The 24,984-nt window shown below is 47.0% G+C and overlaps 1 protein-coding gene across 1 annotated transcript; it reads left to right on the top strand.

The window, feature by feature from the left end:
• The first annotated feature begins 602 nt into the window (after window positions 1–602).
• LOC101837832 (zinc finger protein 383) lies at window positions 603–24,984 on the top strand. The gene is made up of 6 exons (XM_005085674.3): window positions 603–952; window positions 7,209–7,395; window positions 8,450–8,541; window positions 13,436–13,562; window positions 14,179–14,310; window positions 18,403–24,984. Exons 2-6 carry the CDS (start codon window positions 7,350–7,352, stop codon window positions 19,800–19,802), a joined length of 1,797 nt encoding a protein of 598 aa, XP_005085731.1. The 5' UTR covers window positions 603–952; window positions 7,209–7,349; the 3' UTR covers window positions 19,803–24,984.

Raw genomic sequence — 24,984 nt, 5'->3', positions numbered from 1 at the left:
CGGGGGAATGTGTTGGTACCATTGAAGGAGTTGGGGCTCAACTCAAATGTGGGAATTTATGTGGCCTGGGTTTGTGTATAGTTGCTTCTCACTGATTTGTACGTGACTGATGCTGTAGTCTTGGGTGCAGCTTACGTGTGTCTGAGTGTGTGTGTCTGTTTGCTTAAGTGTAGGTAAGGGTAATATGATAGTTCATGCATATAGGGGCCGGTCTATGTGATCAATAAGTTTGGTCATTAGCATATTGATGCACTATCTGGATGTCTATTAACTAAACCTGAACCAGGCAAGCCATTACCCCTACCCAGGGGCCTGTGGCCAGCATGAAACCCTGGATAATTTCAACCCACACCCAGAAGACAGCTCCACAGTCCCAATTCAGGCAGAAATATCCTGTTACAGGACTGAGGCACTTATAGAAATCAACCACAGCAGGATAGCTACTGGGCAGTGGAAGGCACCAGACACCAGTGTCTTTCCTATTTGCGAAAATGTGCCTGCAGCTGTTGGGGGTGTGGTTGGGGGGTGGGAGTAGGGGAGTGGGGGGGTGAAGGGTAGGCAGGGATCCATATCGGGAAATGAGGAGTTCCAGAGCAACCAAGTTCCTGGATGTCCCTAGACACCAGGAGGAAACTAGAGTTGGCTCAGAGGAGGGGATGTGATGGGCTCTTCAAGACACAAGTCAGGCTTTGTGAAGAGCGATCTAGGAGCCCTTGAGGCGTGTTATTCTAATGGGCCAGGAGGAAATGGGAGGAGTCTTCACAGACTTTAAAAAGGTCAGCGGGGAACCAGAAGAACCAGTTAGTCACTTGATTTGATGGGTCCATGAAGGATGATTTTCGAGAGAGACCCTTAGGGGCCTTAGGCTGTGTGTGGGGCTCCACACAGGACCGAGTATGAAGATCCCCGGATGAGAAGGGTGCTTAGAAAAAGTTTCGTGCATCCTCAGCAAGTAAGTATGCATTGCACTCAGTTGTGGGCTCATCACTTGATGGGGGTCTACCACTGGATCCCAAATGAAGCTGGGGGGTCAGCCTTAGAGTCAACCAGAGAGAGCTCTTCTCTCAGGAGGGTGACTGGGAGTTCTAGAATGTCATTCTGTGGATGGCTTGTGTGCCTGTCCACACTCGAGTGCGCTTGGAGGGGGGTCTCAGCGTTTATAGATAGATGCCAGGCTGAGTGGGCAGATTCCTCAGTTTCCTTGGCATATAACTGTGCAAATGGGGTTGTGTCTGTTCGCTAGGGTCCCCTCCGTTTTTCTCCGGAAAAAAAAAGTGTCGCTGGCACCGAAAATGTGGTCGGATTTTTCCAAAGTGTGAAGCTATACCAGCATGTATGTGTGAGAACCTACCACGGGTCTCAGTGTCTTTTAACAAAAAACTTGCAGAGGGTGTGTTTGCCAATTCCATCGTTATTATTATTGCCATTACTGTTGTTGTTGGTTGTATTTTTCTTTGGTAATTTCACACACGTGTTATGAGTGCATTTGTTTGCTCTTACTCCGCAACTTCTTACATTTCTCCTACACCCTACCCCGTAACAGGCTGCTTTCCCACATTTACCTCTTTCTGTTCCATGACCCACTGATTTTAACAGGGCCGGCTGTGTGGCTGCAGTTTGGAACAATCTCCTGGAGCCTAACGGGCTCACTGTTTGGTACACAACTGAAGGCAACAACTGTTTCTCCCCCAGAATCCGTTAGTTGCCGGTCCATAGTTCAGTGGGGGAGAATAGGGAGGGGCCCATGAACTTCTCTCTAATCCATGATGGTTGCTGGTAACTCCAGTCTTGGGTGGTAGCTACGAATTCTTGAAAGTACAACATTGTAAAAAAAAAAAAAAAACGACAAAATACGTACGTCTTTGTGAGTAGCAAAATTTGTGAGGGTCTCTAAAGGGAATCACTACATGTCGGGGGGGCATTGTGTGTCTAGGGAACCTGCCAAGATCCAGCCTCTGCTGCCTAGCCCCCACCCATGGGGTACTGAGCCCAGATGATTCTTCTGGGCAGAAGAATATAAAACTCGGTGATCCACAGATCTTCTTCAACAGCGGTTTGTGTCTTCCTGGAGGTCGCACTCACCAGGAAGGAGTATGGGGGAAGGGGGCATTGCCACGTGTGACCCAGTTGAAGACCTCAAGGACAGGGACATGGTGTGGGGTGGGATGTGTGGGGTGGGATGTGTGGGGTGGGGTGGGGTGGGAGCTGAGGCCAGAGTGAAGAAAGAAACTCCCAGACCCGGAGGTTTGAACAGCACTAAAATTGAAACCGTTGCACAAAAAAAAAAAAAAAAAATCATATACTCCATCTTGGGCACTGTTCGATTACTTGACATTCATGAAGCATTAGCTCTTCATATTTGTAGAAACATTTATTTTTACTTTTTAAGTGTTGTACGTATGTGTGTGAGGGGGAGCTCCGTCTGTGCAGGTGTGAGCCCAGGTGCTTGCTCGTCATGGATGTCAGATCTCCCTAGAACTGGAGTTACTGTGAGCCAGCCGACGTCCATGCTGGGAGTCAACTCAGGACGGCTGCGAGAGCATGAGGTGCTCCTAACCACGGAGCCATCTTCCCAGTCCTTGAACCTCCATATCTAATAATTTAAGAAACATTTATTTATGTGTTCGATGGTGTGTGTGTGTGTGTGTGTGTGTGTGTGTGTGTGTGTGTGTGTGTGAGCATGTGTGTGTCACCCTCGCTTTCCATCTTGTTTCTAAGACAGTCCTGCTCGGTGCTGCTGCTGTACTGTGTATCCTAGGCTACCTGGCCTGCGACCTTCTTGGGATTTGCCTGTGTCTTTCATCTCACTGTCGGAATGCTGGGAAAACAGACATGAACCGCCGTGCCAGCCCTTTTACGGCCTTCTGGGAATCCCAAGTCAGGCTATCAGGCTTACGTGGCAAGCGCTTTGACCCTCTTTGCTATCTCCCTGACCCTCTCCATTAATTTTTTGTTCTTTTTGTTTTGTTTTTGAGTGAAAAATATAAAAAAGGTAAGAAACCCAGCCTAGTATTCAAACTACCAGTTAAAATACAGAATGCCATTTAAATTTGATTTCAAATAATTAAAAAATTTCAAGTATTATATGGGGATATATATATATATACACATATATATTAAAGCTATTTGTTTAAAAATTAAAAATTAGTTCTTCGAGACTGGGACATGACACCATCAGTAAAGTTCCTGGCGTGCAAGTAAGTATGAGGCACCGGGCTTCTACCCACATAAAACACAAGACGTGTAATCCCAGCAATGGAAAAGAGGAGCTAGGAGGGACCCGGGGACTCCATGGCCAGCACATCTAGCTAATGAGTGGATTCTAGATTTCAGTGAGAGACCCTTGTTCAAAAAACAAAATGGATGGCTCCTGAAGAAAGGCACTTGATGTAGCCCTCTGGTTGCTACATGTACAAGTATACATATTCACCCACAAAGAACACACACACACATGAACACACACACATGTGTGTGCACACACGCACCCCACACGTGAACACACACACATGAACACACACATGTGTGCACACACGCACCCCCACACATGAACACACACACACGAACACACACATGCACAGCCCCACACACATGAACATGCGGACACACACACACACACACACACACATGACTATTCTTTTGCATGGGCATGCCCCAAGTAGTGTTGAGAATGTTTCTATAATTGAAAATTATTCTTTGCTTATCTGAACGTTAATTTTACTGTATTCCCTGTATTTTAATTTATCAAATCTGCTAATCTGTCACAGCTAAGAACGGTCAACTGGGAATCACCCTCCCTTCGTTCCCCCCTCCGCGCTGCCTGCCATGTCTTCAGGCTTGTAGGAATACCTGGAGAGACCAGGAGCTTGCAGCCGAACTGGCTTCTCCCGGGGTACAGGGAACCAGCTGTCTCCACAGGAATCCTATAAAGGAATTGTATAACGTTCCCATTTCAGAGTCTGTGGGACGTAGGGAGAAGGGTCATTTGCTCAGGGTTCGGGTGAGCAATTTTTTTTTTCTTTACTGTTAGCACAGACGGAGCTAGGCTGTCACTCAGTTGGGAGAGCGCTTGCCTAGCGTTCGGGAAGCCCTGGGTTCTATTCTGGTACTGAATAAACTGTGTGTGTTCCCAGCTCCAGGGAGGTGAAGGCAAGAGAATCAGAAATCCAAGGCCATCCTTGGCTATTTATCTAGTTCAAAGCCAAGCTGAGATATGCTAGATTCTGTCTTAAAGAAAAGTTAATGTGTGGGGGTGAGGTGGGGAGGGGGGAGCGATCAGAGAGTCACTGGGAAAAGAGCCAAGCAGGTAAGTCACTTCCTGTGTAAACATGAGGGTTAGAATTCAGAGCCTCAACCCACATAAAAGCCAGGTGGGGTGGGGTGGGGAGGGGTGGGGCAGGGTGGCCTATCTGTAATCCCAGTGCGTGGGAAAAGGAGATAGAACCCCCAGAGGAAGCTGGCCAGCCTAACCAGCTAAGACGGGGAGGGTTTAGTGAAAGTCCCTGCTTCAATGCAGAAGGGGGAGAAGAATCAAGAATGATTTCTGCCCAGTAAACTTGGGGCTCTACACACGCACAGGCACAATGCGCACACGCACTGCCTCCGCATGCACCGTCTCCCCAACACGCTCGAGAGCATGTACCGTGCATGCTGGAACACACACACACACACACACACACACACACACACACACACACAGAAATATCTAAAGGGGCTTTCCCACAAAGAAATGAGCATTTAATTCACACACACACACACACACACACACACACACAAATACCTAAGAGGTGCTTTCCCATAAAGAAGTGAGCATTTAATTCTCATTCTCTCTCTCTCTCTCTCTCTCTCTCTCTCTCTCTCTCTCTCTCTCTCTCTCTCTCTCTCTCTCTCTCTCTCTCTCTCTCTCACACACACACACACACACACACACACACAAATACCTAGAGGGACTTTCCCATAAAGAAATGAGCATTTAACACACACATATGTGGTCAGGCACTCAGCAAAGTCCTGCTTAGCCGCATTGCCTCCTGGTGGAAATGCGTGTATAGTCGGTCAGTCTCTCTCCCTCTCCTTGCCTGAGCGAACAAGAAGACTCAAAAGGTAAAGGTGCTGATAACCTGAGTTCAAATCCCCTGAGACCCACTCAGTGAAAGGAGAGAACCAACCGCTTCAAGTTGCCCTCTGACCTGTACTCACACGCACACACACACACACACACACACACACTCACACACACACACACCTTCCACCAAATAAATCAACAAAAATTACAAAAAAATATTCGTATTGCATGATGGGTCCCACTAAAACTTGATTATTCCCCATGAGGCCCCATCTCTAAACACTGTGGTCAGATTAAGTTTCTACTCTCTTGATACAGTTAACCCAACATGTTGGGCTTAAAGTCCCTACGTGAGTCCGGGAAGGGCTGGGAGCAGAGCTGGGATTTGGACCTGGACATTTTTAAATTCATCACTTTAGAATGGGCTTAAAACAACACGGGGATTTGGATGCTTACTAAGAGCTGTCTTCACACTGAGCGCTGGCCATCGTCCAGGCACTGGAAGTAGATGTGATTTACAGTGCAGAGTTTCCCTCGTGACTTTTCCATCCATAATGACCCATCTCAGATGCAATCCAGAAGATGATCCCTAAGGAGTCCTGGTATTTCTTTGAGAATGCAATGTGTCAAGGTAAATTATGAGCTGAGGCAAAGGGAGACGATGTATTAGCAGAAAATGGGGAGATGGGGGCTGATAGTTGGCTCAGCAGTTAAGAGTCCTTTTCTTTCCTTCCCTTTCCCTGTATCCAGAAACAGGAGCATCACCAATGCCTGTAACTCCAGCTTCAGGGGATCCAGAACCTTCACAGGGCCCTGCGCACACATGAATATAGACACACAGAGAGAGAGAGAGAGAGAGAGAGAGAGAGAGAGAGAGAGAGAGAGAGAGAGAGAGAGAGAGAGAGAGAGAGAGAGAGAGAGAGAATGATGAATGCCGCCTGGATACAGAGCACGTAGGTTTTGAGAAGTGGTCAATCGGCGCCAGCTCCTTGGTAGAGAGGCTGTTGTAGACAAGTGTCCCTCACGTCAAAGTATCTCAGTATGCTGAAGGTGGAATGCATTACACAAATATGTGCACACATGCAATGTGTGTAGAGCCCGGGCATGTGTGTAGGTCAAGAAGGGATTTCTCATGAGGCTTCAGAAAATCGTCTAAGAAGTGTTGATCTCAGCCAGCTGTCAAGCATTCTTGCTTTTGTTTGTTTGTTTTTTAATCGGTTTACTTTTTGTGAGTACATACATGTTCCTGCGTGGACATATGCGCATCACATGGATGCAGTGCCCGTGGAGATCAGAAGGGGGCGTCAGAGCTCCGGAGCTGGAGTTACAGGCATTTGTGAGCCATTATGTGGGCGGTGAAACCTGAATTCAGTTCCTCTGATTAGTAGTCACTTTTAACTGCAAAGCCATCTGTCTAGCCCTGAGCTCCCTTTTTTTTTTTTTTTTTTAAATAACTTCCTGGCTCTCCTGTTGGCTGGGGTGAAAGATTTCATGTTGGAATCAGCAGATTTCCCACATTTTCCTGCCCTTTTCTGTAGGCTAGGCTGGCCTTGAACTTGGGATCCTCTTACTTCAGCCTCCCAACCAGCAAAGATTACAGGCATGATCCATCCGATCCCCGGGCTTCAACCTTACTCTGTCTCTTTTTCTTTTTTTACATTTTTTTTGTGTTTGTTTGTTTGTTTGATGTGTGTGTGTGTGTGTGTGTGTGTCTGAGCACGCGTATCAAGAGGCCAGAGTACACCTCGCAGGAGTCAGCTCTCTTCCACCATGTTGGCTTCTGGTATCAAGCTGATGCCCTCCGGTGTGGTGGCAGGAGCTTTTACCTGCTGAGCCATCTCACCTGCCCCCTGCCACCTTCTCTTTTTAAAGTGGACCCCCATGGAGCCGGCAGGATGGCTTGATGGGTAGAGCATTTACTGTCTAGCCTGGCAACCCCAGGACCGTCACACGGTGGAAAGAGAACACGGCTCCACCTGAGTCCAATGGCACCCATCCAAAAAAAAAGAAAAAAACCTTTAAAAAGAAGTGGGACCCACAGGCCTGGCTCTACCCTTGCAAACCAAGGACGTATATCATACACTCTCCTGATCATCTCATTGACTTTCTAGGAGACAGGTCTTCTTGACACTGCTTTCCTGTTTAGGGACATGGAGCCTGAAGATGTTACGTCCCCCGCCTGAGGCCACCGAGCTGCAGACTTAAGAATTGAAACGCAGATGTCTGGCTCCCTAACCCTCACCTAGTAGTCCTACCTATATGTCATGCAGTACTTCGTGCTCTCACCATGAAGAGGAACACAGAGGTGAAGACTAAAACCTCAGTTAGTAAAGGTAAGAGACATGGTTTAGGGAAATGTGCGTTTGTAAAGGGTTGGCCTCCTAGGCCTAACTGATGGCAAGAGTTTAGACACGAGACTCTGCCTCACCCCCTCGTGTCTACGCTCAGAGTTCTCTCGGGGTCTTCTGTCAACTATTTGTCTATTGCTGTGATAAAACATGGCCAAGGCAATTTAGAGATTTAGGTGAATGGGTGTTCCCTGGGTAAGGCTTCAATGGTTCTTTGTGCTGATAGAACACTTTCAGAGTAGAATGTTGGTGTCAAGAGGTATGAACTTTCTTACCATTTCTAATTACAGTTTTGTATTTATCCATCCCCACCCCACCATGGGTATGTACGATGGTGACCAGAGGCTGACTTACTGAATTTAGTTCAGTCCTTTTACCGTATGGGCCCTAGGGATCAAACTCAGCTCCTCAGGCTTAGAAACAGATGCCTTTACCCGCTAAGCCATCCTGTTAGCCTGGCACCACGATGTCTAATGTACAGTAGACTTCGCAGTTAAAAGTCACATTGTTTCTCCTTCCCCAGCGACCTAGGTATTTCCCTGGAGGGAGAACTTTCCAGGCTCTTGTGCTAACCAGAAAGGGCTACATTCATAACCAACTCTTTGTGTATCTATTACAGGTGTGAAATATCCATGTGTGTATTCATTACAGGTGTGAAATATCCATGTGTGTATTCATGACATGTGTGAGCTATCCATCCGTGTATCCGTGACATGTGCGGAGCTATCCATCCGTGTATCCACTATGTGTATATCACATGTGTGGAAAAGTATGCATAGATGCTTTTAGTATCTATAGTATCTATAGTATCTATGCATAGTTTTTCACACGTGTGGTAGCCTACTCTGGGTACCACACAGGAGTTTGGTTCACTTTTGCTAGAATTGCTCTGAATAATCAAATACCTGCCTGGCATGTGGGACAGTGCCCAGTCCACGCCATCGTTTGTCAATTGCATCCCCATTAAGTGCTTCTTGTGAATGGGGTTTCCTACTCCTAGAAACCAGAATGGTCTCATGACTCCTTCCTCCTCCACCAGCCTCACCTTCGGCGACTGCTGACCAGACATCAAGCCAGCTCTTTGAGAAGAAACGAAGAGTTCCAACCATTTTGCTGCCAACCTGGTACAAGGTAAGCTGTGGGTTTCCCCTTTGACCAGATGCTAGCTTTGTCTGGAGGAGGCAAGGACATTCCCACGTTTCTATCCACCTCAGGGGTCTGTCCTGGCTGTCCACATATTGTACCTTCAAAGGACTACCTTAGACATTTTTCTAAGTGATGCTCTCCTCTTTCCTAGTTTCTGCTCCTGATAGGATGATACCAACAGCATAATTTTCTTCCTTCTGTTTCCTCAAGATTTGTTGTGTTTTTAATTAGGTGTATGTGTGTGTGTGTATATGTGCATATGAATGCCGCACCCTGGAAGCCAGAAGAGGGCGCCAGCCCCCAGCACCCCCCCAGAGCTTAAGTTATAGTTGTGAGCTGCCAGACCTGAGTATTGGGAACAGAACTCTGGTCCTCTGCAAGAGCAGTTGAGCACTCTTAACTACCTAGCTCTCTCTCCAGCCCTTGCCTCATTTCCTCTGGAGCAAATATTGCCACCTGGCAGTACATTGCTATTTTTAACTCGTTCATCACCCATTTGCTCTTCCCCATCGGGGAAGGCAGGAACTTTGTCTTCTGTTGATTGGCTGACATACCCATCCCCTATGCCCAGACACAGAAGGGTCTTCATGGGGCGGTGGAGGGGTCGGTGCGTTTTCAAGGGTAACACTAGAGAGATTGCCCTTTGGGGGTAAGAAGTTGACTGATTCTGTGGATAGACGGCAGCAGGGCAGGCCCTCTGAGATGGGGTCCAGACCCAAGTCTGAAGGAGGCCCCTTCTTACAGGTCTAGTTTCACAGCATGAGGCTGGATTCAGACAGCAGGGGGAAGAGGAGGGAAGTCTGCAGAAGGGCGGGACTGCTGGAATGTCAGGGAAGAGGGAGGTATCGTGTTGATTGGTGCCCACTATACCCGTGGCTCTCTGATACCTCTTAGTCTGGCAGCCTGAGGTTTGGGAACTTCCTTGGGGAAAGAAGCACAACATACCTTTCATTCTCCCAGAATGAGAGCACCTGGAGAGGTGGTTAGAGATTCAGACAGGCTTTCCCTCGGGAGGGGGGCTCGCCCTTTCCTTTACAGAAGAAAGAGGCCTCTGCAGGCGTTCCTGGCCTGAGCAGCAGTCTGAGCTGGATTTTCAACAGATGCTTTATATGTCTGGGCTGAATGGGTGATGGGCAATGGATGAAGGAATGAATTAGGGAATGGTTCTGAGAAGGTCAACCTTGGCATAGTCCACCTGGAATCCACATCACCTTCTTACGCTGACATTTCTGATTTTTCCTTGGGGATACCTCGTCTTCCAACCACTTTGGCTGAAGCTGATGTTTTTCCTTAAATTCTTTTTGGTTGATGGCTTAGATTATGTTATCCAAGCATTTAATTTAACATCATTTTGTTTGACAGCTTCATACATATATATACCCTATCGTGACTATATCCATACACACATACCTGTTGTCCTCTCTCGACCCTTTCCCTTTCCTACTATGTCCCAACTAGCTACTCCTCCCCTCCTGTTTTCACAGCTTCCTGTTTTTGTGACCCGTGAGTGTAATTAGGGTTGGTTGCATTAGCGTGGGCGTGGGGTTATTTACTGGAGCATGGGAAATTCAGCGGTGGCTACACCACTGAAGAAAGGCCATTCTCCTCCCCTGGAAAACATTAACCACGCTTAGTTCCTAAGGGACAGGTGGGGTCTCGTGATCCCCTCCCCCTGTAATTATGGGATGTTGATGGGCCTACTCTTGCGCAGGTATCCACAGCGGCTGTGTGTTCTTGAGTGCGACGGCCATGTCATATCCAGAAGACTACATTTCCCAGCATTCCTCTTCATCCTCCAGTTCTTACCCTCTTTCCACCTCCCTCTTCTGCAGTGGTCCCTGGGCCTTGGACAGGGCGATGATGTAGGGAGAGGTTGATCTGAACCTCGCCCCACTCCCAGGCTTGTTCGGGGCAATAGTGATTGATTGAAGGCTGGGCGTGTGGCTCAGCCCTGACCAGTAAGAACTGGTCTGGAGACTTGCTGTGACCACAGGGTTGCGTAACCTGCTGGGACAGAATCCTGGAGGGGCCCTGTGGCAAGTGAGAGAGCCAGAGGCGAGATGGGGAGAGATGGGCAGCCATCAGCAAGTCTGAAGGACCTGGAGGCTCACATGGGCTTCTGCTCAGCAACTGGAGGACTGGACCGTCTTTCCTATTAGTGGCAGCAACATACACACACAATGCACATACAGACACACACACACATGTACACCCATACATATATACATATATACATATACACACCCACCTATATATACACATACATTTACACACCCACATATATATACACACCGTACACATACACACTACACACATATACATTCACAGAGACATACCCACTGTACACATACATATATACATACACCACATACACAGAGATTACACACATTTACACATACACATATACACACACACTATACACATACACATATACACACACATATACATACACTTATACATACACATATACATACACATATACATACACATATACACTATACACATACCCACATACACCAGTATACACATATATATACACATACCCAAATACACATATACCCACATACTACACATACGTACATGAATACACATATTACACATACACACACATACATATACATACACACATACATATACATACACACATACATACACATATACAGACTACATTTATACATATACCTACGCATACACATATACAGACTACATTTATGTATATACATACATGTACACATATACAGACTACATTTATGTATATACATACACGTACACATATACAGACTACATTTATGTATATATGTACACGTACCCATTGGACACATACGTTAACACATATGCATACTCACAGCACACATACACATACATAACCACCATGTATACATGCACATATATCACATACATATATATACCAACATATGTATACACCACATATACATACCCGCCATACATATACATCACACAGACATACTACTACACAGATACATCCACACACGTGTACACCACATACTCATACACATACACAGAAACAATGCTTTAAAACTCACAAGGAAGCTATAAGAACTGTGCAAAGGTCACCCAATGTTTGGAATTTGCTGACGTTTCTCCTGCTGCCCTACCTCTGCTGTCTTCCACTGAGCATAGAGTACCTGCATTGTAGCACTTTACCTCTGAGTACTTCAGTCTGTGTTTCCTAAGAATGACAGTTGTTTTCAGTGCCGGAGACTGGGCTGGACCTTCCGCTACCCTTCCCACCTCACAGATGTGGAAAGAGAGGCATGGGACGTCGCTCACCCGAGGACCTCCCCCAAGCTCTCTGATGGTCAGGGGAATTCAAACCCAAGCCCCTGGCCCTGATCCCACAACTGTAGAGTGCTCACTCTAACCCAGCGCTAACCTCTCTTTCCTCTTGAAGCTCTATCTCTTTCGGTGCGCACCTTCTGAGTGACCTCCGCTCTGCTCCGCTCCACTCCGCCTCCTCCTCGTCACTGGACTTTCAACTGTCATCTGCTCTTTCAAGCACGTGGGAAAGGTCTCCTGGGCATGTTCTTGTAGCACCCGCCATGCCACACTGGGATGCCCCCGAGGCCCACGTCCAGACCCTTTCCGCCTGCTCTGCACTGTATGCTCCAGAAGGACATACATTTGGCTGTGGCCGCGTGAGGTGTTGGAGTAGGATGGCGCCGCTGTCCTCATGTGATAGTCTGTGTGCGATCTTTTAGGGATGGCCAAACCAGGGACCTTGGATCTCGTTCCTCCTTAGGAAGCTGAGGAGGCTTCACCCCAGCTTCAGCTCACAACCTGAACCAAAAGAAGCGGGGTTTAGGAAAGGAAAGTCTTTTTCTTCCGTCTTTCTACACGCAAATACGGGGCCAGCGAGATGGCTCCGTGGGTAAGGGTGCTCGCAGTACCCATTCTTTGGTCGATGAGCCATCTCTCCAGCCCCTGGTTATTAAACGTTTTAAAAGCTTTTGCTTATGCCGCAGGTTTCCAGTATTCCCACGAACCAAACCTGGGTTCAGAATGGGAAGACAATGCCTGGTCACACACTCCTAGTTTCATTTCTATTGCTGCCATAAAATACCACGACGAAAAAGCAACCAAAGGGGGGGTTATTTGGCCTGTAGTTCCATGTCCACAGTTCAACATTGTGGGGAAGTCAAGGCAGGAACTTAATGCATCCCGTCCACAGTCAAGAGCAGAGAAAGAAACGCACTTTCGCTGCCTGCTTGCTTAGTGCCCGCTAGATTTCCCCACTCTTACCCTGTCCAGAGCCGAAACTATGAAACGGCGCACCCACACTCAGGGTGCGTCTTTTCATCTTAAGGAACTCGGTTAAGACCAACTTGATCTAGACGATTCCTCACTGAGACCCTCTCTTCCCGGGTGACCGTGCTGTGTCAAGTTGACAATTCAACAAACGAGCACGTTGAGGACCCAAGAGATGGTCGGCAGTGAAGCGCATTTGCTTGGTGCTCTCGCAGAGGACCTGGATTTGGTTCCCGGCACCTACATTGGGCAGCGCGCAATGACCCGTGACTCCAGTTCTGGGGGATCTGACATCCTCTTCTGGCTTTCACAAGCACCTGCACACATTGTGACATAAACCACATAGAAATCACACACACACACACACACACACACACACATACATACACATTAAAACACCACACACACACACACACACACACACACACACGTACACACACGCAAATGGTATGGACCTGGTACGCAGCGAGGAGGTACCAGGGCCGTCTTCGCAGTCTGCAACGGTGTAGAATTTTGAATACAGCTCAAACTCCCACCTCTTTGCATCTCCTCTCCTGGGCCAAGGGAAAAGACGAGGCCTCGTATGAGCCGTAGTGGGACTTTGGTGTTATAGGAACCAGTGATCTTCAAAGATGTAGCTGTGCACTTCAGCCAGAAAGAATGGCAGTTACTGGACCCTGCTCAGAAGGACCTGTACAGGGATGTGATGCTGGAGAACTACGGGAACCTGATCTTCGTGGGTAAGGATCATCTTGCGGTTCGTTCTGGGATCCCGGGAGCCTGCTGGGTCTCAATGCCGGAGATGCTGTGGTTCACATGAACTCTGCCACAGGATCAAATTCACACCCTGCAAATCGGGTGCTGTTGGCATCATCCTAAGACTGGTGCGTTCCCACAATGCTCCGCTTCAGAAGTTCAGTTTTTAACTCACATGCGGGGTGCAGGGTAGGGGGGAATAGAAGGTGGCATGTGTTGGGAACCGATGCCCCCTTCTCTGCTCACTCCAGACTCGGCCACCATCACTTACTGGTCTGGCTTACATCCAGGACCACAGTTAAGCCAACCCTGAATGCCAGTAGGTCCAAGAATGGACTCGCTGACTGATATGCTAGTGGGCTCGGCTTCCTGGACTAACAGAAATTTGAGTTTCTATGATGAGGAGGGGAGGTGGGGCAGGACAGCACTGAGGAGGCTGACAGCCTCCGTGTCCCAGCTGGCTGGTTTATTTATTTATTTATTTTTGTTAAAATCTCTTAGCTCTCTCCTTTCTGTGCAAACATTTTCTGAAAGGGATCCCTGAGAGGCATGCAACAGTTGTTTTTTTCTTCCTCTTGTTTTTCTTCTTCTGTGGAACAGAGTGTTATATCTTCAAGCCAAGGTTGATCACCAGGTTGGAGCAAGGCATTGACATTTTTGCCAAAGGCAACCATGTTCATAGAGACCGCCGGCGTGGTGAGGCAAGAGTCAGCAGGAGTGACTCCTCTGCAGGTGCGTCACGGGGACATTCTAACAGCTCTGTAAGCCATCAGTCCTGTCCTCCGCCATGCTGGGGACTGACAGGGTGTGCCTTCCTCCCAGCCCCGGGGACATTGTCGCTCTCTGGGTTAGTACCACACTTCTTCCTTGTCCTTGGGTTGCGGGTGACGGTAATGACCAGCCTCTAGACTTTTCTCCTGGATCTCTTCCTCGAGTGACGATCCTGCACTGTTTTCAGTTAACGCTCCCACCTGAACATTTTACTTTATTTTTTAGTGTGGGAGGGAGAGAGTGTGCGCACATGTGTGTGAGAGTTTGTGTGAGAGTGTATGTGTGTATATGTGAGAATGAGTGAGTGTATGTGTGTGAGAGAGTATATGTGTGTGTGACTGAATGTGTGAGAGTGTGTTTCTGTGTGTGAGTGTGTGTGTGAGAGAGGGTGTGTGTGTGTGTGAGAGAGGGAGAGAGAGTGTATGCATGTATGTGTGAGTGTGTGAGAATGAGTGAGTGTATGTGTGTGTAACTGAATGTGTGTGAGAGTGTGTTTGTGTGTGTGTGAGAGAGAGGGTGTGTGTGAGTGTGTGTGTGTGAGAGAGGTGTGTGTGAGTGTGTGTGTGAGAGAGAGGTGGTGTGTGAGTGTGTGTGTGTGTGAGAGAGGGTGTGTGTGAGTGTGTGTGTGAGAGAGAGGGTGTGTGAGTGTGTGAGAGGGTGTGTGTGAGTGTGTGTGAGAGTGTGTGTTTGTGCGTGTGAGAGAGGGTGTGTGTGAGTGTGTGTGTGTGAGAGAGGGTGTGTGTTCGAGTGTGTGAGAGGGAGGGTGTGTGACTGTATGTTTGAGAGAGTGTGTGGGGGAGAGTATATGTGTGTGTGATTGAATGTGTGTGAGAGAGTATGTGTGTGTGAGAGAGAGGGGGGTATGTGTGAGTGTGAGAGAGAGTGTATGTATGTGAGAGTGTGCGTGTCAGTGAGAGGGTGTGTGTATGAGTGTGTGAGAGAGGGTGTGTGAGAGAGTGTATGTACATGTATGAGTGGGAGACTGGTTTCTATCTGACCTTAATCTTTTAAAATATTGCTAATTCACAGTTCTCGGTTGACTTATAAAAATAACAGTGCATGTCTGAATCACATGATCATTACCCAACACATTCTGAACTTCAAGAATATGTATAGATGGTTTTGGTTAAGACAGTATCTTAATGTGTGCAACGGGGGGGGGGGGGGTGAGGCACTGTCTTGCTATTTAACCTAGACTGAATTTGTTCTTGGAATCTCCCTGCTCATAAGTGCTGGGTTTATAAACATACACTGTGTCATACTCAGCTATCATATGTGTTTAGGAAGAATTCCGAGTTACCGTAAGTGGTGTTCATGGGATGGCGAGGTGGCTAGGCGGTTAAAGGTGCTTGCCTCCAAGACTGATGGTCTGAGTGTGGTCCAAAAGAACCACCAGCGAGTTCCTCTGACCTCCACAACCATGTAGTAGTGGCATACGCATGCCCACATCCGCACTCAAATAGTAAGTGTAATTTAAAAAACAACAATCCCGGTGCACAGCTTTAATCCCAGCACTCAGGCGGGAGGCAGAGGCAGGCGGATGACCTCTATGAGTTGGAGGCTAGCCTAGTCTACATGGTGAGTTCCAGGACAGCCAGAGCTGCATAATGAGATCCTGTCTTGAAACAAACCAAAACCAATGTTCTGTCTTAGTTTAGCTTCTGTTTCCCTTGTGCTGGTCTTTTCCTCTTTTCGTCTGTTTTTAAATTTGCACACGTGGTAACAGGCTTCAGCATGACATTTTCTGACACACGTGTTCTTATTAATTATTCTACCGTATCCCCCGTCCCCTGTGTTCCTCCCACTAGCCCCCTTTCTGCATTCACGGTCAGATGTGGCCTATCACCTTCCGTTCCTCTCTCTCGCATACCCTCCCTTACAGTCTTTCCCCCTCTTGTGGCCCCCTACACCTCACCCACTCCTAAATATGTGTGCACACGGTTACGGGAAGATTGAAATATAGGCTCCCCGTATGAGAGAAAATGTGCGATGTTTGTGCCCCTGAGTCTGCCTTGGTTTTCTTAACTTACTGGTTTCCAGGCTTCTCTGCAGTCATCATCCAATCTGCCTTATGCATCATGCCTAAGAAAAATTAATCCCAGTGACCCTCACCTGTCCACTAAAATAACTAAAATGTGAAGAAGGAATTCTGCGGGGGAGGGGGGAGGGGAGTGGCATTGTCTTATGCCTTGTTGGATACTAGGACAAAGAAAGTTCCGGTGACTTATAAAGAACACACACTTAACCTTTGTGGTTCTGAAGTCAGGAAGTCCAGGTTTTGGGATACAAGGACTACAGAACCTGGAGAGAGCCTGCTTTTTGATCACGGGCTTTGGACTTTTCTTTGTGAGCTTGCATGGCATAAAGAAATCTGGGAGGATCTCTGGTCTCCTATTAAAGATCCCATTCATGGGGGAGGACGGGAATTCATCCTTACCATATAAACGATCTCTCGGGGGTCCCACCTTCAAGTGCCATCACGTTAGGGGTTAAGCAGGAAAGACACCGGCATTGGGTCAGTTACAGGCGCAGAACACCAAGAACCCTCGCAGGCTGCTGATGGAAATGCCAACTGGTAGAGGCCGTTAGGAGAAATTAACCACCAGACAGCACCCACTAGAATTGCACACGTGTGTTATGTCTAACAATTGTAGTTCCTTATGTAGATACGGTAGAAATGTGCAAACTCTATTCAAAGCGCCTCAAGCTTACCCAGATGCCAGTTAGTGAGAAAACAGTGAAATATACATTTTGGATATTTACATCAAGAGGTTATTATAAATAATGCAAATGAGAGAGAACAAGATAGTGAAAATGTGGTCACCCATACATAGCATTAATAAATTAGTAACAAATTAATCAATAATAATAAATAATAAGTTAGTGATATAATAAGTATTAATTAATAATTAATTAATAAAAGTGGTCCCACACACGTAGCACTAAGTGCAAAAGGCTGGGTACTGAACAGTGTGTGCTGTAGCTGCCCTTAAGTTGTCTAAGATCAGAGAAAGCTCATTTATAGAGTTAGAAGCCAGGTTGGGCCAGTGAGATGGTTCAGCAGGTAAGAGCACTTGCCCCCAAGCCCGACAACCAGCTACCACAAGATGGCTCTATCTTGCACATGCAAACTGTGGCACGCCTGTCTCTTCCCCATTAATCAAGTTAAGACAGTGACTAGATGGAAAATGAGAAATGGAAATGATTGCTTACCTGCTTCTGGTCGTAACCTTCGTGCCATAGGCATGAATATAGTCAGCATGTGAACACCAAACAAATATTTTTTGATGCTCAAAATTTTGATTTATTAAAATATGTCTTATGTATGACCACACACACACACACATAGTCTGTCTAAATGTAATTATGATTTGTTTGTTTGTTTATACATTATATACATTTTTTTGTTAATTACGTACAGCATTCTGCCTTCATGTACGCCTACACACCAGAAGAGGGCACCAGATCTCATTATAGATGGCTGTGAGCCACCATGTGGTTGCTGGGACTTGAACTCAGGACCTCTGGAAGAGTAGTCAGTGCTCTTAACCTCTGAGCCATCTCTCCAGACCAATTTATTTATTTCTTTAAGTTTCATTCTGCATTCCAATCCCAGTTCCCCCTCCTATCCGTCCTCTCATTCCCCCTTACCTCCCCCCAACCCACCCCACAAATATTTTATATTTTATACTTTCGTGCATATGCTATATTCTAATTATTAGTAAACATTTTAAATGAAAACAAAAGCAGACATGAAATAGATGTTTCTGTTCTAAATCCCCTTCATGGACCTGGAGAGATAGATGATGGCTCAGTGATTAGGAGTGTTTGCTGTTCTTGGATAGGGTTCCTAACACCCATTATCAGGTAGCCCACGGCTGCCTGTAACCTTAGATCCACGACATTTGATGCCCTCTTGTGGCCCCGAAAAGCAGGCTCCTGCACTCGCAATGCGTATGTACCCACATACAGGCGCTCACGCACACACATACACACACACACGCACACACGCACTTTTTTTTTTTTTAATGTAAGCCTTTAAATCTCCTTCAGGGAAGAAGACCCGGAGTAGTTCAAAGACAGAAATCCCGAAGTCACACAGTTCTAAGAAAACGCCACGGGAGAAGCTGAAGAAGAAAAAGAAAAAGAAGAAGAAGAAGAAGAGAGCGGATAAAGGCGATGGCCCCAAGAGCTCGAGGGCAGACAAGTCCTCCAAGAGAGATGACAGGCCGTCTCAGAAGAAGGGGAAGTGCGGCTCCGCTTCGGCTCCGGCAGCAGGTAAGACGATCCCCGCTAGCAGTAAGAAGCATGCCTCCGTGACCCCGGGACCATCTTCGAGCCAGACATCGGCCGCGACAGCACCACGGAGCCCCGCTCCGGAGAAGTCGACTTCGGGGAAAGACGCGCACGGGAAGACGCAGCACGCCAGCAGCAGCAGCAGCGGCAGCAGCGGCAGCAGCAGCAGCAGCGCCCCGGACCCCAAGCGGAAGCCAGCGCGGCAAGGTAAGAACCACTTCAAATGCAAGGAATGCGGGAAGACATTCAACCAGACCCTCCACCTGGTGGAGCACGAGCGAATCCACACCGGGGAGAAGCCCCACAAGTGCGACACCTGCGGGAAGTCGTTCCGCCACCTCTCGTACTTCCTCACGCACTACCGGATCCACACCGGGGTGAGACCCTACAAGTGCAAGGAGTGCGGCAAAGCCTTCAACAGCAGCTCCACCCTCAACAACCACTGCCGGATCCACTCGGGCGAGAAGCCCTTCAAGTGCCCCGAGTGCGGGAAGACCTTCAAGCAGAGCACCAAGCTCACCCGCCACCAGCGGATCCACACCGGCGAGAGACCCTACAAGTGCGGGCGGTGCGGCAAGTCCTTCGGCCGCAGCTCGTCCCTGAGGGAGCACGAGAGGATCCACACCGGGGAGAAGCCCTACCGCTGCCAGGTGTGCGGGAAGACCTTCAGGGTCAACTCCCACCTCTCGGAGCACCAGCGCCTCCACCTGAAGGTCAAGCCCTACAAGTGTGACAAGTGTGGCAGGCACTTCCGGAACAGCACTTACTTGGCGGAGCACAAGCAGAGTCATTTGCCCGGCGCCCGAGTGGACTGCCCGGAATGTGGCAAAGTCTTCGATTGCAAAGTATCCCTTCTTAAGCACCGGAAACGACACGAGGCCAACTCCAGGTATCGCTGCAAGGGATGCGGGAAGACTTTCAGGTGTAAGTCGAGCATTCAGAGGCACGAGAGGCTGCATGCTGGGGAGAAACCTTTCGTGTGCACCAAGTGCGACAAAGGGTTCACTGACAAAACTACGCTGAATAATCACTTGAAAATCCACTCTGGAGACAGGCCAGATCCATGTGCCCAGTGTGGGAGAACCTTCAAAAAGCTAGCTACCCTGCTGCTTCACCAGAAAAAGCATGTTAAAAAGAAACCCACCGACAATGTATAAAAGACTTTTAGCCAGAACTCACATCTGTGAGTCTTTGGAACAAACTCGAAATGAGGGAAAACTATATATAAATGAACAGCTCCTTCATTTCTTAGTTGTTTTCCTGTAAGCCAGTAATTGTTCACAAAAGACTGATTTTAACTCTTCCCTACTTTGAGCATTTGTGCAATATAAAGAGACTTGTAGTTGTTGTTATTATTATAATACCAGTTGGCACCTATGGTTATAGGCAAAGGATGATATCACATATCCTACAATGTACCAGACAGACTCCCTTGCCTTCCAATAGCTAAGAATGGTTTGGCCTCTCTCAAGCAAAAGCCATATGGGCATTTGAATTTGAGAAGGGACTCAGGTAGAGTTTTCTCTGCCAGCCACTACAGTAACCACTAACTAGGTATGGCTGTTCAAATGTCAAAGAATCAACATGGAATAAACATTTAAATGCAATCTCTTGGTTGCATCCTCAACACCTCAAGTCCTCAGTGGGCAGTTAGCTTCTCTGTCCACTGAGATCACTGACGACTAACATTATCAACACCATGGAAGATTCTATCAAACTCGTTTAGATCTCAGTGATCAATAATTATCTCACGGGATGATCCCGACAGACTAGGACACAGCTTTGTGATGTGGAATTCGTGTTTTACAGCGGAATGTAGCATTTTACACGTCTTGTGAATGTGTTGGAGCCTGTGATGTTTGGAGCGCTTTCAGATCTCTAATTGGCCAGCGCCCCACCCACAGGACTCCTCCCTCTGTGTGTTCAGTGGTTACTAGCAATGTCCCTGATAACTGTGAGCATCTGTTGATCACATTCTACCTGCTGAGTATGGTGCTGAACTCTATGGGGAGACCTAATTCTCATCAGAGCCCTCTGAGATAAAAACTGTTACATACCTAATTTTCTATTGAGAAAACCAAGACTTCCTTAAAAGTATCTTTTTTCTCCTCCTCCTCCTCCTTCTCCTCTCCTTATTCCTCATTCTCCCTCCAGAGGACTCCTACCTCCATTGTGCCTCAGACACAATGACCAGTAGGTTGCTAGCAGTATTATTGATGTATTTGAGTGTTCATCGATGTCTTTCTACTTATCAGATATGGTGCTGAAACCTTTACGTGAACAGTATCAGTTAATCAATCCTACCAGCCATATGACATAAGAAGTATTATGTACCTTACTTTCTTTTTTATTCCCTTTTGTTCTTTGAGGCAGAGTCTCACTGTGTAGCCTAGACTAGCCTCAAATTTGTGACAGTCATCCTGCCTCCGTCTTTCCGGGACTGGGATGACGTGTGAGCCACCATACCTGGCTGTGCTGCTTTGTAAGATGTGTTCTTTCCAATTTTGCACTTCAAGCAAGACTGCATTGCTGATTTTATATTGCACTCTTTCTAATAGAGAAAATTTATTATATATTATATATTTACATAAAATGTCTTTAAAATGTGTGTGCGCGTGAGTGCATGCGTGAGTGTGTGCGTGCGTGCATGCGTGCGTGCATGTGTGTGTGTGTGTGTGTGTGTGTGCATGTGTGCTTACATTTCTGTGTATACAGCTCCTGACAGCAGAAAGCAGGAACCGGGACAGAGGTCAGTAAATCATGGAGTGTACAGATGTAGGTGGATCTAGCCACAGCCACTTGGAAGGTTTTGGTACATGCCACACAGACTCATTTATGAATTTTCTGTCCAATGGTTGTTTGGAGGCATACAGAAGATGACACCGAGTTATTGGAACAGAGATCCAGCATCTCAGGAAGCTGAAAATAGTTTCCCTGTGACATTTGTCGGAAAGCATTGGCTGGCAACCTCTGAATGGCGGATGAGCTGGAATGCGTTGAGACTCCTACCTCCAATGTGCCTAGGGCAGAATGCTTAACGACATCACTGATAACTGTGAGCATCTGTTCGTCATATTCACTTATCAAGTGTGGTGCTGAGCTCTGTGTGTGAATTAGCAGACCTAATTCTCATCAGAGTCCTCTGAGATAAGAACTGTCATGTACCTAATTTTCTTTTTGAGAAAACCAAGGCTTTTCTTTAAGATTCTCTATCTCCCTCTCTTCTCCTTTCCTTTAAAAATTTGTTTTTAAATTACAGGACTCCTACCTCCATTGTGCCTCAGGCACAATGATCAGCAGGTTAGTAGCAGTATTACTGATGCATTTGAGTGTTTATCGATTTTTTTTCTACTTATCAGATATGGTGCTGAAACCTTTACATGAACAGTATCAGTTAATCAATCCTACCAGCCATATGACATAAGAAGTATTATGTACCTTACTTTCTTTTTTATTCCCTTTTGTTCTTTTGAGGCAGAGTCTCACTGTGTAGCCTAGACTAGCCTCAAATTTGTGACAGTCATCCTGCCTCCGTCTTTCCGGGACTGGGATGACGTGTGAGCCACCATACCTGGCTGTGCTGCTTTGTAAGATGTGTTCTTTCCAATTTTGCACTTCAAGCAAGACTGCATTGCTGATTTTATATTGCACTCTTTCTAATAGAGAAGATTTATTATATAGTTGCATAAAATTTGTATTATATGTATATGTATGTATGTGTGTGTGTGTGTGTGTGTGTGTGTGTGCGAGTGTATGCATACATGCTAGCACACATTTGCATTCCTGTGTATGTAGCTCCTGAGAACAGAAGGCGGGAGCTGAGACAGAGGTTAGTAAATCGTGGAGTGTACAAACCTAGGTGGATCTAGCCCCAGCCTGCTGGAAAAGGAGTTTTTGGTACACACCCACATAGACTCATTTATGAATTGTCTATCCCAATGGTGGCTTTGGGGCTTGCAAAGACAGCGTCAAGTTATTAGCAGAGAGACCCAGCATCTCGTTGAAGCTGAAAAGACTCTACGGCCAATGACGACTTGGCTAGCCACCTCTAACGGCTGATGAACTGGAGGAAGTGAATTGGGAGGAAGCGGTTCAGGAAAAGCAAAGGCCGCTCTGTGGCAGCCTTGCTGGAACTCTGGTGCCACATCTCTCAGTGCTGAAGACGCACAGTACTACAATCCGCTACAGGCCACCTGTGTGTGCTCACATGCATAGCCGTGTGTCTCTGCGTATCAGAAGACACGTTTTGGAGTTGTGGAGATGATTTAGTGGTTAATGCCCTGGCCACGAAAAATGTGAAGACCCAAGTTCGGGTTCCCAGAATCCATGTCAATGGCAGGCAGGGGTGGCGGCCCTCCTGTAGTGTCCGGAGCGACCTAGCTAGAGAGACTAGCCACATTGGAGAGCTCTGGGTTTGATTGAGATTCTGTTTCAATGAACAAGGTGGAAGAGTGACGGACCTCCATAGGCATTCTCTCCCACACATGTAGACATGTATGCACACGTGCACACATGTGCATGAAAATGGAAAAAAAAATTAAATAAAAAAACAAGTTCCACAAATAAGACTTACCAGCATGAAATCTAGGTCCTAACCTGCTCTCACTTAAAAGTGCTGGTGACAACACCCTCAACTGATCTTGTCCGGACCGAAGACCCTTGTCACCCACAGTTGGCAAAGCTTTGGCCGGTAACAGGGCAGCAAGTGATGTGACCAGAATCTTCTACTGCCTCCTTTACCAGACCCTCAGAAATACCTTGAAGGACTTATCCGAAGATGGATATATGGCGGCTCGCTCCACGATACCAACCGAGCCTGTGACCTTCCACCTGCTCCAGAATGTCACCAATGGAGTTGGGAGCAAGGGCAGAGGGATGATCCCAGGCTCTGTGGATTGTCTTTGTATCTAATTCGGAACCCTTTCGGTGGGAGGGGGCATAGATGTCTTACAGTGAGCAGAGGGAAGCCATGGATGAAGAAGTCTGAGGACTCTAGTTGGAGCTGTCTCTGGAGATGCGACTTACCTAACTCTTGAAAGGATCACAGGAGTGGGATTAAGCTGTATTATGTGGGTAGGTGACTATGTATAGCCAGTTATTGTTTTATGACTGAAACATTTGCATGTGCGTGGGATTGGCCATGTGAGGTAGCTTCCCCTAGTAAGAGAAAAAGGAGACTTTGTGTTTACTATGATCCTTTTGGTTGCAAACAAGTAGCCAGCACACGCTAGCTGGAAAGGAAATCGTGGACATGCGTGCCTGGAAGGGCTCCTTCCACAAAGGGTTTGTGAGAGCTGAGACCCTTGATTGGAATCAAGAATTCGATATAGCCAAGACATCTCTGGAGCTCTGGGTATTTCTTTGCATTGTCCTTCTTTCAATGGACTGAAGCATTCTCCATGTTGGGGAGAGATGGCTTCCAGATGTGTGGATGCTTTTCAAACGTAGAGGGGAAAGAGTTTTCTCTCTCCGAAAGATCCCAGCGAGGCTGCTGCAGTTGGGAAGCAATCTGAGGACTGGTTGGTCCTTTCTTATCCTTGAGCAGATGCAATAAGAACGTAGCACTTTTGTAATGTTTTCTGAAGATGGTCTCTATGGGGGGATGCCAGGGAGACAGGGCCCATCTCTCTGCAGGAGCGTGGGCAGTGACACAGGCCAGTCGGAGAAGAATCTGATGAGACCATTACCAGCATGTCTCAAAGCATGTTGGTTTTTGTTTTGTTTTGTTTTGTTTTTCACAATAAAAGTGTTATATTCATAGGCTGGCAAGATGGCTTAACCAGTAAAGGCACTTAGTACTAAGCCTGACGTGAGTTCAATCCCGGGGCCCCACACAAGGGAAGGAGAGAACAGACTCTGGCAGGCTGTCCTCACACCTCCACCTGGGTATCCTGGTTTGAACACAAGCACACGCATATACACCCAATAAATGCATGTAATAAAATGTATTCTTTGATTTGCAATGCATCTAAGGATGCTGTTTAAAGTATAGTCAAAAGGTATATATGAAGGTTCATTTTGACATTTATATCAACAAAAATGTATACACAGCAAATATTCTACAATGAAGCATGTTACATGTAATTCCTTCCTCCCACCTTCCCTCCCTCCCACCCTTCCTCCCTCTTTCCCTCCCTCCCTTCCTTTTTTTCTTTTATGAGACGGGGAGTCTCTATGTAGTCCTGGCTGTCCTGGAATGTAGACCAGGCAGGCCTTGAACTCACAGAGATCCCTGTCTCTGCCTCCTAAATGCTGGGGTTAGTGCATGTATCACCCCGCCCATCTATATGTGTATTTTAATGCATGTACAAGAAAAATAAAAATAGACTATTTGTCTTA

The sequence above is a fragment of the Mesocricetus auratus genome, unplaced genomic scaffold (assembly GCF_017639785.1).
Source record: "Mesocricetus auratus isolate SY011 unplaced genomic scaffold, BCM_Maur_2.0 Super-Scaffold_100037, whole genome shotgun sequence".
NCBI lineage: Eukaryota > Metazoa > Chordata > Mammalia > Rodentia > Cricetidae > Mesocricetus > Mesocricetus auratus.
The sequence above is the reverse complement of the archived record's forward strand: the minus strand, read 5'-3'. Positions and strand labels throughout refer to the sequence as shown.